Source organism: Tympanuchus pallidicinctus, unplaced genomic scaffold, assembly GCF_026119805.1.
Source record: "Tympanuchus pallidicinctus isolate F22 unplaced genomic scaffold, pur_lepc_1.0 scaffold3, whole genome shotgun sequence".
NCBI lineage: Eukaryota > Metazoa > Chordata > Aves > Galliformes > Phasianidae > Tympanuchus > Tympanuchus pallidicinctus.
This window is the reverse complement of record NW_026294747.1, coordinates 37,315,738-37,327,277: the sequence shown is the minus strand read 5'-3', so window position 1 is coordinate 37,327,277 and position 11,540 is coordinate 37,315,738. Positions and strand designations below refer to the sequence as shown.

Genomic DNA, 11,540 nt, shown 5'->3' with positions numbered 1-11,540 from the left:
GCGCTCCCATGGCCCGGCGGCGACGGAGCGGGCTGGCATGTGGGGGGCGACGGGGCCGAGACGGTGGCACTGAGTCGGGGTCGGGGCGGCGATGCGGCTGCTCGGAGCCTTCCTGCGGCTGCTGCTGGCCGGGGCACTGGGAGCGCCGCCCGCCCCGGTGAGAACCGGGGGGATCGAGCGGGGAGGTCGGAGCGGGGCCGCCGCCTGGGGCTGGAAGGCGGCGGTCCCGCCGTGCCGCTCCTACAATGCCCGCTTTTCCCTCCCTGCAGGCCCCGGAGACGCGGGGGACAGCCAGCGCGGAGGCGCCCGGTGAGTCGGCGGAGGGCGTCGGTGCGGGACTGCGGGCGGTTTCCCGGCTCCGAGCTCGTCGTCTCGCAGCCCCGCGGTCCGCGGCGGCGCCCCCGGTCGGTGCTGCGCCTCCGAGCGATGCTACGGGACGGCGCAAAGCTGCTCCGCCCCGGGAGGAGCGGCGGGGAAGCGGGCGGTAGCTCGCCTGGACCCGGGGCTGTGCCCCTGCTCTCTGACGGCCGGCAGCGCGGCCGCCGGGGGTACGGAGCCGGCAAGCGGGTACAGAGCCCCGGGGAGACGGGTGGCTGCGCGAGGTCCGCAGCAGAGCAGTGGCAATCTCTTTGGGGGCACCGGGGGATCCTCCGCATCCCGTCCTGCGATGGGGACAGCGCTGCAGGGCTCGGCTGGGGACCCTCTTCTCCGGGGCACCCCTTAGAGCTCCCCGGTCTCTTGCAGTCCTAACTTTTAAGGAGATCTGGAACCGTAGCTTCTGCCGGCCTCGGGAGCAGCTAGTGGATATCATTACCGAGTTCCCCAACGAGGTGGAGTACATCTTCAGGCCCTCCTGCGTCTCCTTGCAGCGCTGCGGGGGCTGCTGCGGTGATGAGGGGCTCCGCTGCGTCCCCGTGCAGACCGGCACGGTCACCGTGCAGGTGAGCACCGCCCCGTGGGGCCGGGGTTGGCGGTGGGTTCCTGGAAAGCTTTGCGCTCGCGGCCTCCCAGCCTCACGGCGCTGTAGGGGACCCGCACAAGTGCCCAGCCAGAGGGGTACCTACGTTCTCCGGGAGGTCAGGTGAGAACCTCTGGTGGCACAGACCTTTCTCTCTTCTTCTTTGCCCTCTCCTCAGTGCGCGCTCCATAACAAGAGCTGCTGCCACCAACTTTCTGCCTCCCCGTGGGGCCGGGGTTTCTCTGCGGCTTGCGATCCTGCCAGCGGGGATGGCAGGGAAGTTCCCGTGTGCCAGGGGACGCACACAGCGGTGCTGGTAGCAGACGTGGGATGGGCAGGGTGAGCACGAGGGGCCGTGGTTGTTTCATGGCAAGCAGGGCAGCTCGTGTCTTCGTTCTGCACTGCTGGTAGTCGGTGTGCTGCTGCCGTGCTGTGGGTGAGGGACTGGAAAGCCTGCAGAGATTGAAAGCACATCAGAAATCAGGAGGGGAGCTACCAAAAAAAAAAAATAATTAAAAATTTCAAAACTCTTAATTAGAGCAAAAATTTGAAACAAGTAAGAGGTGGGGACCTGTGCCCTTCCTGGGCTCCCCAACACAGGAGGCATTCAGCTGCAGTGCACAGGTCAGTGTGGGTCACAGCACGGTTGAACATTCCCAGAGAAGCCCCTGAGTGTGTGGGTTGCCCCCCTGGCTGCTCTGCAGGCTGACGTGCGGCAGGGCAAATCCCACACCCCCAGCACAGGAGGCACCATTGTCTGGACTGTGGTCCACTGTGGTGGGAGGAGTGGCAGCAGTGGGAATGGTCTGGAAAACTGGGTTGGGAGAAATGCCCTTCCGAGAAGGAAGATGTGCAAAGCAGTCAAATGTATGAAAGGTCTTTGTAAAGTCAGACCGAATATCTGTTCTAAAGCTGAGAAATCCCTACAGGAGACTTAATGCAGCCCCAAAGGCACAAGGAGGTGTTAGAGAGCTTCCAGAGCCACAGCCCAGCTGGAGCTGCTGCCTATGGAGGCAGAGGCCCTAGAACTGAGGAGTGGGGCTGCCCTGTTCCTGGACATGGTGCTGGGTGGTCATTGTCCTGCATTGAGTGGAGGTGGAGAAACGATGCCTCGACAGTGGGCTGGGAAGTAACCTTTGTTCCTTTCAGCTTGTGAAGATAAAGCCCAATGGGGAGGCACCCTACGTGGAGGCACCCTACGTGGAGATGTCGTTCACTGAGCACAAGCAGTGCGAATGCAGGTAGGGCTCACTGTGCTGCTGAAGCCCTGCAAGCCCACCTGCAACCCCTACATGGGGCAAGGGGACATGCTGGGGCCTTTCCCATCTCAGCTGTGCTGGGTTTTGCTAGAGCTCATGGCCCCTGGCTGCACTGTGTCTCTGCAGCACATTCCCTGCTGCTCAGGGGTGTGGTGAGCTTTGATCAGGCACTGAGCACTTGGTGAGTTGGGCTGCGTGTGCCCCCATCTCCTCACCTGCCTTGGCACCATGTGCTGCTGTGGGCACAGGGTAAGGCAGCTCTGGAGCAGCGCACCCAAGCCTTGGAAGGATGCTCTGTGACTTGGCACAAATGAGTGTGACAAATGAGTGTAGGCCAAAAGGCCGGGCCTTGCATCTCCCTTTTGGACAGGCTGCCTGATCTGAGGATGGTGATTTAGGGTTTACATCTGAGCTTAAATGCATGGCACCAATCTGGCAAGACCATGCAGCACTGACCTGGGACAGATGCTCATCACCGCCTGTCAGCCTGGCACAAAGTTAACTGCAGTGGGTCACTGCCCTTTGGTATCAGCAGTGGAGTGTTGCAAAGAATGGGAAGCACGTCCTGCTGGGCAGCATGAGCCTTGTCCAGAAGAGCATAAGGATCCCGTGCCAAGTGTTCCCCCACATCAGTGCAGGCAGTGATGTTGGAGCAGGCCCGGGGCTGTCCTGCTTCATGCTGGCTCTGGAGCTGTCTGTCAGTGGATGTGTAAGGAGCGGGAAGAGGCACGTGTGCGACTTCCCCCTGCTTCCAGCTGTGTTCCGTGAGGGAATTTCCTGAGCCTGTTGTGGTTTCCCTACGTGGGGTGATTCCTGGGGCAGCATTCACAAGTGCGCAGCCTGGCTTCAGGTCTGTCTTGCACCTGCACAGCCTTTTGTCTTCTCATCAAGCACCCTTCAGCACTTTTACATTTCTCCCCTTGTTAAGTTCAGTGTAAATGCAGCAGATGGAGCCTAGCCATGGCTCATATTGGGGATGCTTGAGCCACGGATGCTGTGGCTGGTGCCAGCCAGCCACTGCTGAAGCCCAGGGGTGTCACCGAGTCTGTTGTCCCCCTGTCTACTGTGGTCAGTGAGGGGCTGAAAAGTGAGCAGGAGTTATTGAGTATGTTTTAAGGATGATAGGGTGCTTAGGCAGCCCCTTGGCAGCTCCCAGCTGGCACTGCCCCATAACCACCCTGCTCTCCCCACAGGCCGCGGCAGGACCTGGCGAGGCCAGGCAGGTAAGTGGCATTGGGGCGCGCCGCTGCTGGGGCTGCGGGTTCAGTGCCCACATGTCAGCCTCTCTTTCCTGCTTTGCTTTTGAAGGAGGAGACTCAAGGGCCGAGGTAAGAGAAGACAAGACAAGAAGAGACGTAAAGACTGCGAGCTGTAAGTGAGCAGGGCAGGCATGGGTGGTTCGCTTCTTGACAAGGATCAGCTGCGGTCAGGTGTTAGGTCTGGTGCTGTGAGTAGAGCGGAACAAATGCAGGAAGGAGCAGGACAGAGGGGACAGTGTGGGGCTGGGAGATTGGACACACACCAATCCATGTACAGTAGGCCTCTGGCAGGGATGCTTGAAGCTGGCTGGTCCCACTCAGGGTGGGGATGGGTGGATGGAGCGGTGAATTTGTTGCATATGGCTATATTGCCTGCACAGTCCATGCTGAGTTCTTCATCCATGAATTTCCAGTTCTGGCCTCATTCTGCTGCCAGCCGTGTCCTTATTGCAGTCCTTGGCCAGCTGCTGTTTGGGTTACTCCTGTCCTTACCCTCGCTGTGTCCTGCTGACTCTTGCAAACAGCCTGCTGGGGCTGCAGAGCAGGCACTGCCTGGGGATGAGCCCGGTGCTGGCACTTTGCTTTTTATACTCCTCTCTGTCTGAAGTGTGCTGCTCAGTGCTCTGCCAGCACCTACAGCTCCACACCCCTCTCCTTGCCATGGAGCTCCAGATCTCATGGCTCTTCCCTCAGTTTGGTGTTGAGGCTGGGCATGGGGAGGGCTGAGGGGCAGGAGGTGATTCTGGTACTGCAGAGTCCAGTGGTTCTCACACTGTGCTGTGCTTCCCTTGCAGATGTGGCACACCACGCAGGTAGCCTCCGCTCTGCCCCTGGCCTCGCTCCTGCCTCTGGAGCTTGAGCCTATGGCACTTCTGCCCAGTGTGGGGACGTGTGGTGCTGAGCCCCTTGGAGTGACAGTGCTGGGGAGCAGGACTGAGGCAGGAAGGAGCCGACGAGATTCATGCTTGGCTTGAGTGGAAGTGTATCCTGGAGCCAAGCATTCTCTTGCCCCATCTGCACTGGTTGCAGCAGGACTAAAGGACCCAGAAGGGAGGATGAGGAGCCGGAGCTGCAAACTGGTGCTGGAAGGCATCTTGGGGCTGAGAGGAACAGAGCTGTGGGCATGCTGCTGGAGCTGGGTGCAGTGTGGAGTGGGAGTGAGCAGGGCTGGAACCACAGAACTATTGTGTCCTACAGGCAGAGGGGAGGGAGCACAGCTGGGATGGGTCCCCATCTGGGCAAGGTGCAGCCCAGAAGGGTGTCTGCAGGGGAGGGGAGCTTGGCAAGCCCTTCTTTAGGCATGGGGAGGAACTGGGGTGCTTCAGACCCTTCCTGTATCCACAGCCACATCCCAGCCGTGCCCTTCTGAATAAAAGCTAGGGATGGACCCAAGAGCTGGGTGGGTGAGTGCTCCTCTCTTTTACAGCAGCTGGAGGGCCCTTCCAGCCAGTGCCCAGACTGGTGGTCCCAGCTATTGCAGCACTCATCCCATTCCTGGTGTGGTCCTGCACTGACTCCCTCTGTTTTGTTGAGGTCTGGTCCCATCTTGCTGTCCTACAGCTGTCCCTTGGCCCTGGTGGAGCTGATGCTGGAGGCGAACTGCCCAGGGGCTTTCCTATCCAAGAAATGTACTCCATTCATCTGGCACAGTGGCACCGTCTGTTACTGGGAACACACTGGTATGGGCAGGGGACTGTCATCCCCAGTCCGGGGAGCTACAGGCACTCATTTTCTGTTTGCCCCGGTAGTGGAGAAAGGGCTGGGGGCTCCTCCCTGGGGCCATGATGGCACTTCAGCCAGGGCCATGGACAGCCCACACCCTGATTCCTGCTCACCTCAAGCACTGCCCCTGGGACTCCTCCATTCCACCCCCAGTGTTGGATCTGGCTGCTACATGCATTCTGTGCTCTTCTGTACCCTTCAGCAGCACACAGACGCTAAGGACAAAATGGGGAACTGATGGCACAGAAGTTCCTAGGCCCAGTCCTGCATTCAACCACCCTCTTCGTGAGTGTGGAGCTGACTAGAGCTCGCTCAGCTTTGGCAGCCCCTGACAAGCCACAGCTGGGGGTGTATTTCTACAGACCTGAAGCGGCTGTGCGATGGCTCAGCTGCTGCCCTCAGCTGAGGAGAGATTGGCTTATCCTGTGCTGGGTAGTCAGAGAGGGCTGCAGCATGGATAGGAGATTTGGGGCAGCCTTCTCAGGTCTGATAGTGCTAGGTGGGGGTCCTGGTGCGGGCAGCTTGCTGCGCTGTGTGCCTGTTCAGCAGGTCCAGAGGTGCTGTGAGCAGCAGGAGCCACCGGCAGTGCTGAGAGATGGCCCTGATGGCCTTGCATCCTTTGTAACAGTAAAACTTTCACCATGGTAGTATTATGACCTTTGAGAATGAAACTACGTAAAAACAAGACTATTAATTAATTTAAAAGCCTGTCAGGTATGATTACTGGGGTTAAAAACCCGGAGCCCCACAACAAGTGCAACAGCCTAATGTTTCCCTTGCCCTTCTGCTGGCCAGGTAAGACGGCCGGGCGCCCAGCTCGCCTATCCCGGCCGTGCCTTATCCCTGCGGGTGAGGGGAGGCCGGGCCGTGCACGCTGCAGCCGGTAGGGCCCTGGGGAAGCAGCGGGACCCCACGGCGCTATCGGTGCCTCTGGCTCGTGGAGGCTCCCGGTGCTGCGGAGCAAAGGTTTGTTTAAGGAGGCCTGCAGGGCCGGGCTGCGCCGGGAGGGTCAGCGGGGACGGAGCGTCGGCTGGGAGCGGGCTGCAGCGGGGCTACACGACCGCGTGCTGTGGGGCGTAGCCGTTGTGGCGACAGCGGATCCCGTCTCGGCGTGCCGGGAAGCTCCCCGCTTCCCCCGGAGCCGCGCACGATCCGACAGCGGCAGCCTCCGGAGGTCTGGGGCTTCCACCGGCTCCCAGGCAGCCGCTGAGGACTCTCGGACTCCAGCGCCGCGGAGCTCCGCGCGCACCCGCCCCACCGATGCTACGGTGGGAGCCCCCCGCGCGTTCCCGCGCCGCGATGATCTCACCCGCGGCCAATGGGCGGGCGGGGCCGCCGCCGGGCGCGCTCCTGCCGAACGCGGATCCCGAGGCGGCCGCGCGCAGCCCCGGCGGGGCGGGGCGGGGGGTAGGAGGATGCCCGAGCCCCGCGCCGCGGCCCCGCGCCCCCGGGCCCCATGAGCCGGCCGGGCCGGGACTACCTGGTGGAGGCGGCGCGGCAGCTGCGGCTGGCGCTGGAGCGAGACGTCAGCGAGGACTACGAGGAGGCCTTCAACCACTACCAGAACGGCGTGGACGTGCTGCTGCGCGGCGTGCAGGGTGAGGGGCGCGGGCGCGGGCGCGGGGGGGAGGGGGCGCGGTGCGGAGTACGGAGGGTCCGGGCGGGGCCGCCGCCTTCTCACACCGCCCTCCGCCCTCAGTGGAACCCAACCGGGAGCGGCGCGAGGCCGTGAAGCGGAAGATCACGCAGTACCTGCGGCGCGCCGAGGAGATCTTCACCTGCCACCTGCAGCGGGCGCTGGGCGATGGCAGCCCCGGCGGCACGGTGAGCCCCGAGCGGGGGCCGCGCCCTCGTCCCCGTCCGGGTGACGCGTGGCGGTGGGTCCCTCACCCCGGTTCTCCCCCCCGCAGGGGTACAGCAGCCTCCGCCTGCGGCCCGTCAGGACGCTGCGCTCGGCGGTGGACAACCTGCGGCGGTGCCGGGTGCTGGCGCTCATCGACAAGGTGAGGCCGGAGCGCGAGAGGGATGCGGGGGGCCCCGGCCCGCCCTGGTGGCTCTGGGTGCGAGCGGTCACCGCGTCTGAACGGTGCCGTACGCTTCCCGCAGGTGCAGGTAGTGCAGGACCCGGCAACCGGCAGGACCTTCATCCTGAAGGTGGGTAACGGCTCCGGGCGTCCTCCGCCTCCGTCCCGTAGTGGCCCGGGGTCCTGCAGCACGTAGGGCCGAGTGGTCGGTGCTTCTCAGCTCCTTTGTCGTGCGGCTCAGCAAAGAGCGGCTCGAGGAGCCTCCTCTGGAGCCTTCCCGATCTGCAGTTGTCCGCTTGCCCCTCTCAGCCACCTCCTGTGAGCAGGAGGGAGGAGGTCCTCTTCATCTGTTTGCTTCTCCACTGGGCCTTAGCCTTGCGACAGTGGCCCAGGCTTCGCCTTGCGTTCTGCCCTGAAAGCAGTGGTGGGTCACACGCACGGTGTGCCCAGCGCAGATGGCGGGCACTTCCAGCACCCTTGGAACACAATTATCCCCTATAAATAAAGGACTTTGGCACGCTGCCACAGCCCTCTTGGCTGGGTCCTGTCCTGACAGGACCTGGGAAGCTCACACCTGCCACCTGTAACCCCCAGTGACCTGTACTCTACCTCCGCAGAGCCTCCCCAAGTCCTTTGTGGAGACCCGCACTCGCCAGACCATCATCCCACATGGCGTCCCCTTTATGGTGAAGCTGCTGTGCTACTACGCAAGTGAGGACTCCATCTTCCTGCACCTGGAGCACGTCCAGGGTGAGTGCGGCGCTGCCTCCCGCTCCTTCCCCGGCCTTAATGCATCAGCTGCGTCTCCGTGGGTTAGGTCTGCCTTATCTGCTGGCGCACCCCTTCTCAGGAGGATGTATGGTTAGAGATGAAGAGGCTACGCAATGGGTTTGAGATCAGACCAAAGAGAGGGGATGGCAGATGGGGAGATGATGGGGTGCGTGGTGTGGTACCTGTCTTGCTTTGTGCCCCATCACTTCTTCTTTGCTTTCCAGGAGAGACACTGTGGTCCCACCTGCGTGCCAAGTACCGCTCTCAACAGGGCCCTTCCCCCAGCTCTGGTTCCCTGTGTACTGCAGTCCCCCCAGCCCTGCAGGGCCATGGGGGAGAGAACAGCGAGGACAGCACCAAAGGGAGCAGCCAGGGCCCCTCCAACCAAGCTGCATTCACTCCCAGCCCCAGCCTCTGTGAGCAGGGTCTGGTCTTCCACCCCCAGAACTCTGTGACCACTGGCGAGGCCAAGGGCTGCATATTGACAAGAACAGCTCAGCATGAGCCCAGGGCTCTCAGTGGCCAGACTGCCAGTCTGACCCGTGGTTGTGCTCCAGCCCCATCGGGACTCCGCAGGGCTCCGGCCGCCTGGGGGCACGGCTGCACGGCCTGGGCTGTGAAGGAGGAGCAGGTGCAGATGTGGGCAGCAGAAATCCTCTTGGCCTTAGAGGGGCTTCACCAACAGGGCGTGTTGTGCCGGGACCTCAATCCCAGGAACCTGCTGCTGGATACAGCTGGTAGGTGGAGGCTGGCCACTGGGCTGGAAGATGGCTGCTCACCCAATTGCCAGGAGTCTCAGGCTTCCTGAGCCTGTTGTGGTGGGAAGATGGGGAGGTTTGTCTGAGCCTGAAAGCATGATCTGAGACTTCCAAGAGGTTATTTTGAGAGGTGTGTCTAGAGGGAACATGGCTGCAGGAATATGCTGCTTCCGCTCCTGTGTGGACCTGTCTGCCTGGGAGATCCTGGCACAGGGAAGTTGGGAGCAGCTGAGCAGTATTTGAGGTTGGTGGAACTGCCCTTTTACCCAGGTTGTACTTGTGACCCAGGGTTCCTTGAGCCTGCCATTTGCTTCAAGTCATGGGTACCTCCCTGGGCAGCTGGAAAAGTTTGAGGCAAACTGAAGAGCCACAAAATGCTTAGGAACGAAAATCAGAATTTTGCAAGGGGAAAGTCAGCCTTCCTCTTCTGCTGTGCTCCTCACTGCTGCCTGCTCCAAGGTCCATGGACTGGCCCCCATCTAAGCAGCCTGCTCTCAGCAGGGGATGCTCAGTGTCCCTGCAATCAGGGCACAGCAGAGGCCGTGTATCCCAGCTGTCCCCAGTAAGGGCTTATTGCCAGCTGAGTGGCTGGGCCTTGGCTTCGTGCTCTGCCAATTTTGTCTTAACCTCTTTGGTGCTGGCCTTCAGGTCACATCCGTCTCACCTTCTTTGGCCAGTGGACAGAGGTAGAGCCACAGTACTGCAGCCAAGCACTGGAGCAGCTGTACAGTGCCCCAGGTAAGGCTCACATCCTCTGCCCAGTGCTACTGATCGGGGGGAAGGCCAGCTGCACGTAGGCCTACCGTGTAACAGCCTCGGGGCTGCTGCCCAGGCCCAGCTCCTCACTGCCAGCCCAAATCCCTCACTGGCTCTTTCTGCAGAAGTGGGGGGCATCGCAGAGCCAACTGAAGCGGCGGACTGCTGGAGCTTTGGGTCACTGCTGTACGAGCTGCTGACTGGAGTGGTAAGAAGCAGTGGGGCTGTGCAGCACTGGGATGGGGCACACGGGACACAACAGTGCAAGGGGCTGCATTCCAGCACTGGCCACATGCTGCAGTGTTCCAGGAGTGTGGTTCCTAGTGCCCTGTGAGCTGAGAGCCTTGGATTTTAACCTGCCACGCTGGGATGGGAGTGGGTGGTACTGAAGGCTCAGCAGGGTTTTACTGCTCTGATCAGTGCAGATGCTCACTGTTACCCTCTGCCTCCTACAGCCACTGTTCCAAAGCCATCCAACAGGGATCTACCCTCACACACAGCTGCTTCTGCCCGAGGGTCTCAGCCTGGCAGCTACATCACTACTTACTCAGGTAAAAGCTGAAGAGCCAAGTCAAGCCTAGGCAGCTTTCCCAGTGCACCCATCTTCCCCAGCTAATCTCCTATGTTTCTCTGCAGCTCCTGCAGCACAACCCCAAACAGCGTTTGGGTGCAGGAGGAGGTGGAATCTCCAAGCTCAAGTCCCACTCTTTCTTCAGCACCATCTCTTGGAGCAAGCTGGTGGGCTAAGCAGGGGAGCTCGAGGGGCTGCGTCCTACCCAAAGCCTGTGAACCCACTTGGCTCTTCTGCCTGCAGTGGTGGGAGGCCTGCTTGTAAAGGGGGAGGGCACATACAAGGTTTTGTGGCCACAAATCTTCTGTTGCTGCCTACGCTTGCTAGCATCTTCAAGGGGAGGCTGAGGGTTCTTCCATTAGGACCCCCCTGCTTGGGATGGAGTCTATACCCTAAACCTCATATGTACCACCCTTTTCAGCCACTGAGGAGAGGCCATGGCCCACTGCTTAGCACACTGCCATGGGGTTTCTTTCCTCTGGTTTTATTTCTGCTGCTACTGCAGTTGATGTCCCTGTTATTTTTTGTGGCTTCCAGTTGTGTCTTCCTGGGACTCTGCTGGCTGGTACCCGAGCCTGTGCTCTGTGCCATTCACCAGCTGCATGTGTGTGGTAATGCCTGCTGCAGGTCAGGGGTGGGATGGAGCCCCTGGCTCTTCTACTCCCAGCTCTGTGAAAAGAATAAACCACATGTAACTGCTTGCAGAAGTGTCCTTCTGTTTCTGAGTCAGCACTCAACCCAAACTGTTCTATGATTTTATGATGACTGATGAGAAGTAGCACAGCTTGACTTGTTGAGAATCACAGTACCTCTGGGCCTTAGGAGTATCTAGCATCGTCAGGAGTGTACTTCTGATCCTCCTCTCCCAGTAACCTCCCACTGCCCAAGCTTTCCCCGTACTAATGAGCTCCTGACAGCAGTGAAGCACTGCTGCGGCTGCTGGTCCCGACCCTGGCTGTCGCCAGCTGCAACACCCCGCTCCTCTCCCAGCCCCTCATCTTGGCGGCAGCAGCAGGGCTCGGCCACCAGAGGGAAGCAGAGTCCGGGAGAAGCTGAGCTCCTGCTGCAGCGAAGCGGCTGGAGTGCTGCGATGCAGCGGGGCTCAGCGGAACCGACCCCACAGCTGGCACCTCTGCCCCAGCACCCTTACCACGCAGCACCTTCGCAGTCACCCAGAAGGGTCACAGAAAACGAAGCTCCAAGCACAGCAGCTGCTGGAGCCTCCTACAGCAAGTGAGGCAGACTCAATCAACCATGTTGCCCTGGATTGGTGTAAGAGCCTGTGGGGTTCAAAGGCTACACTCTAAACGGAATACAGCCTCATGCACACAGGTACGGATGCCTTGCTGTATTCTGAAGGTGCATGGGAAGCATTTTTAAAATCAGAACCTTCTCTTTCACTCCGTTTATTTTTGCAACAGCAGCTGACCACGCTGGTCTTCTCATAGCATAGGGTTTGGGT

The 11,540-nt window shown here is 60.6% G+C and overlaps 2 protein-coding genes across 6 annotated transcripts; both read left to right on the top strand.

Annotated features, from left to right (window-relative positions):
- PGF (placental growth factor) lies at window positions 1-5,903 on the top strand. 4 transcript variants are annotated; one of them, XM_052696068.1, is made up of 7 exons: window positions 2-157; window positions 270-309; window positions 745-941; window positions 2,108-2,199; window positions 3,411-3,440; window positions 3,526-3,545; window positions 4,271-5,903. In XM_052696068.1, the coding sequence occupies exons 1-7, from the start codon at window positions 92-94 to the stop codon at window positions 4,333-4,335; spliced, it is 510 nt and encodes a 169-aa protein (XP_052552028.1). In that variant the 5' UTR covers window positions 2-91; the 3' UTR covers window positions 4,336-5,903. The 4 variants fall into 4 exon arrangements, with proteins under 4 accessions (XP_052552031.1, XP_052552029.1, XP_052552028.1 ...); XM_052696067.1 differs by having other exon boundaries at window positions 3,526-3,588; XM_052696071.1 differs by lacking the exon at window positions 3,411-3,440 and having other exon boundaries at window positions 1-157.
- Window positions 5,904-6,579: 676 nt separating this feature from the next.
- On the top strand, window positions 6,580-10,785 carry RPS6KL1 (ribosomal protein S6 kinase like 1). 2 transcript variants are annotated; one of them, XM_052696053.1, is made up of 11 exons: window positions 6,580-6,796; window positions 6,898-7,022; window positions 7,109-7,201; window positions 7,305-7,352; window positions 7,840-7,972; window positions 8,218-8,409; window positions 8,551-8,730; window positions 9,400-9,489; window positions 9,633-9,715; window positions 9,963-10,058; window positions 10,144-10,785. In XM_052696053.1, exons 1-11 carry the CDS (start codon window positions 6,655-6,657, stop codon window positions 10,252-10,254), a joined length of 1,293 nt encoding a protein of 430 aa, XP_052552013.1. In that variant the 5' UTR covers window positions 6,580-6,654; the 3' UTR covers window positions 10,255-10,785. The 2 variants fall into 2 exon arrangements, with proteins under 2 accessions (XP_052552013.1, XP_052552011.1); XM_052696051.1 differs by having other exon boundaries at window positions 8,218-8,730.
- The last annotated feature ends 755 nt before the right edge of the window (window positions 10,786-11,540 follow it).

Bases quoted from the DNA above. Each gene is read 5' to 3' on its own strand.
- PGF (XM_052696068.1), top strand. From the start codon at position 92: ATGCGGCTGCTCGGAGCCTTCCTGCGGCTGCTGCTGGCCGGGGCACTG. The intron at 158-269 runs GTGAGAACCGGG...CCCTCCCTGCAG, and splicing joins TGGGAGCGCCGCCCGCCCCG to GCCCCGGAGACGCGGGGGAC. The intron at 2,200-3,410 runs GTAGGGCTCACT...CTCTCCCCACAG, and splicing joins CACAAGCAGTGCGAATGCAG to GCCGCGGCAGGACCTGGCGA.
- RPS6KL1 (XM_052696051.1), top strand. From the start codon at position 6,655: ATGAGCCGGCCGGGCCGGGACTACCTGGTGGAGGCGGCGCGGCAGCTG. The intron at 7,023-7,108 runs GTGAGCCCCGAG...TCCCCCCCGCAG, and splicing joins ATGGCAGCCCCGGCGGCACG to GGGTACAGCAGCCTCCGCCT. The intron at 9,716-9,962 runs GTAAGAAGCAGT...TGCCTCCTACAG, and splicing joins ACGAGCTGCTGACTGGAGTG to CCACTGTTCCAAAGCCATCC.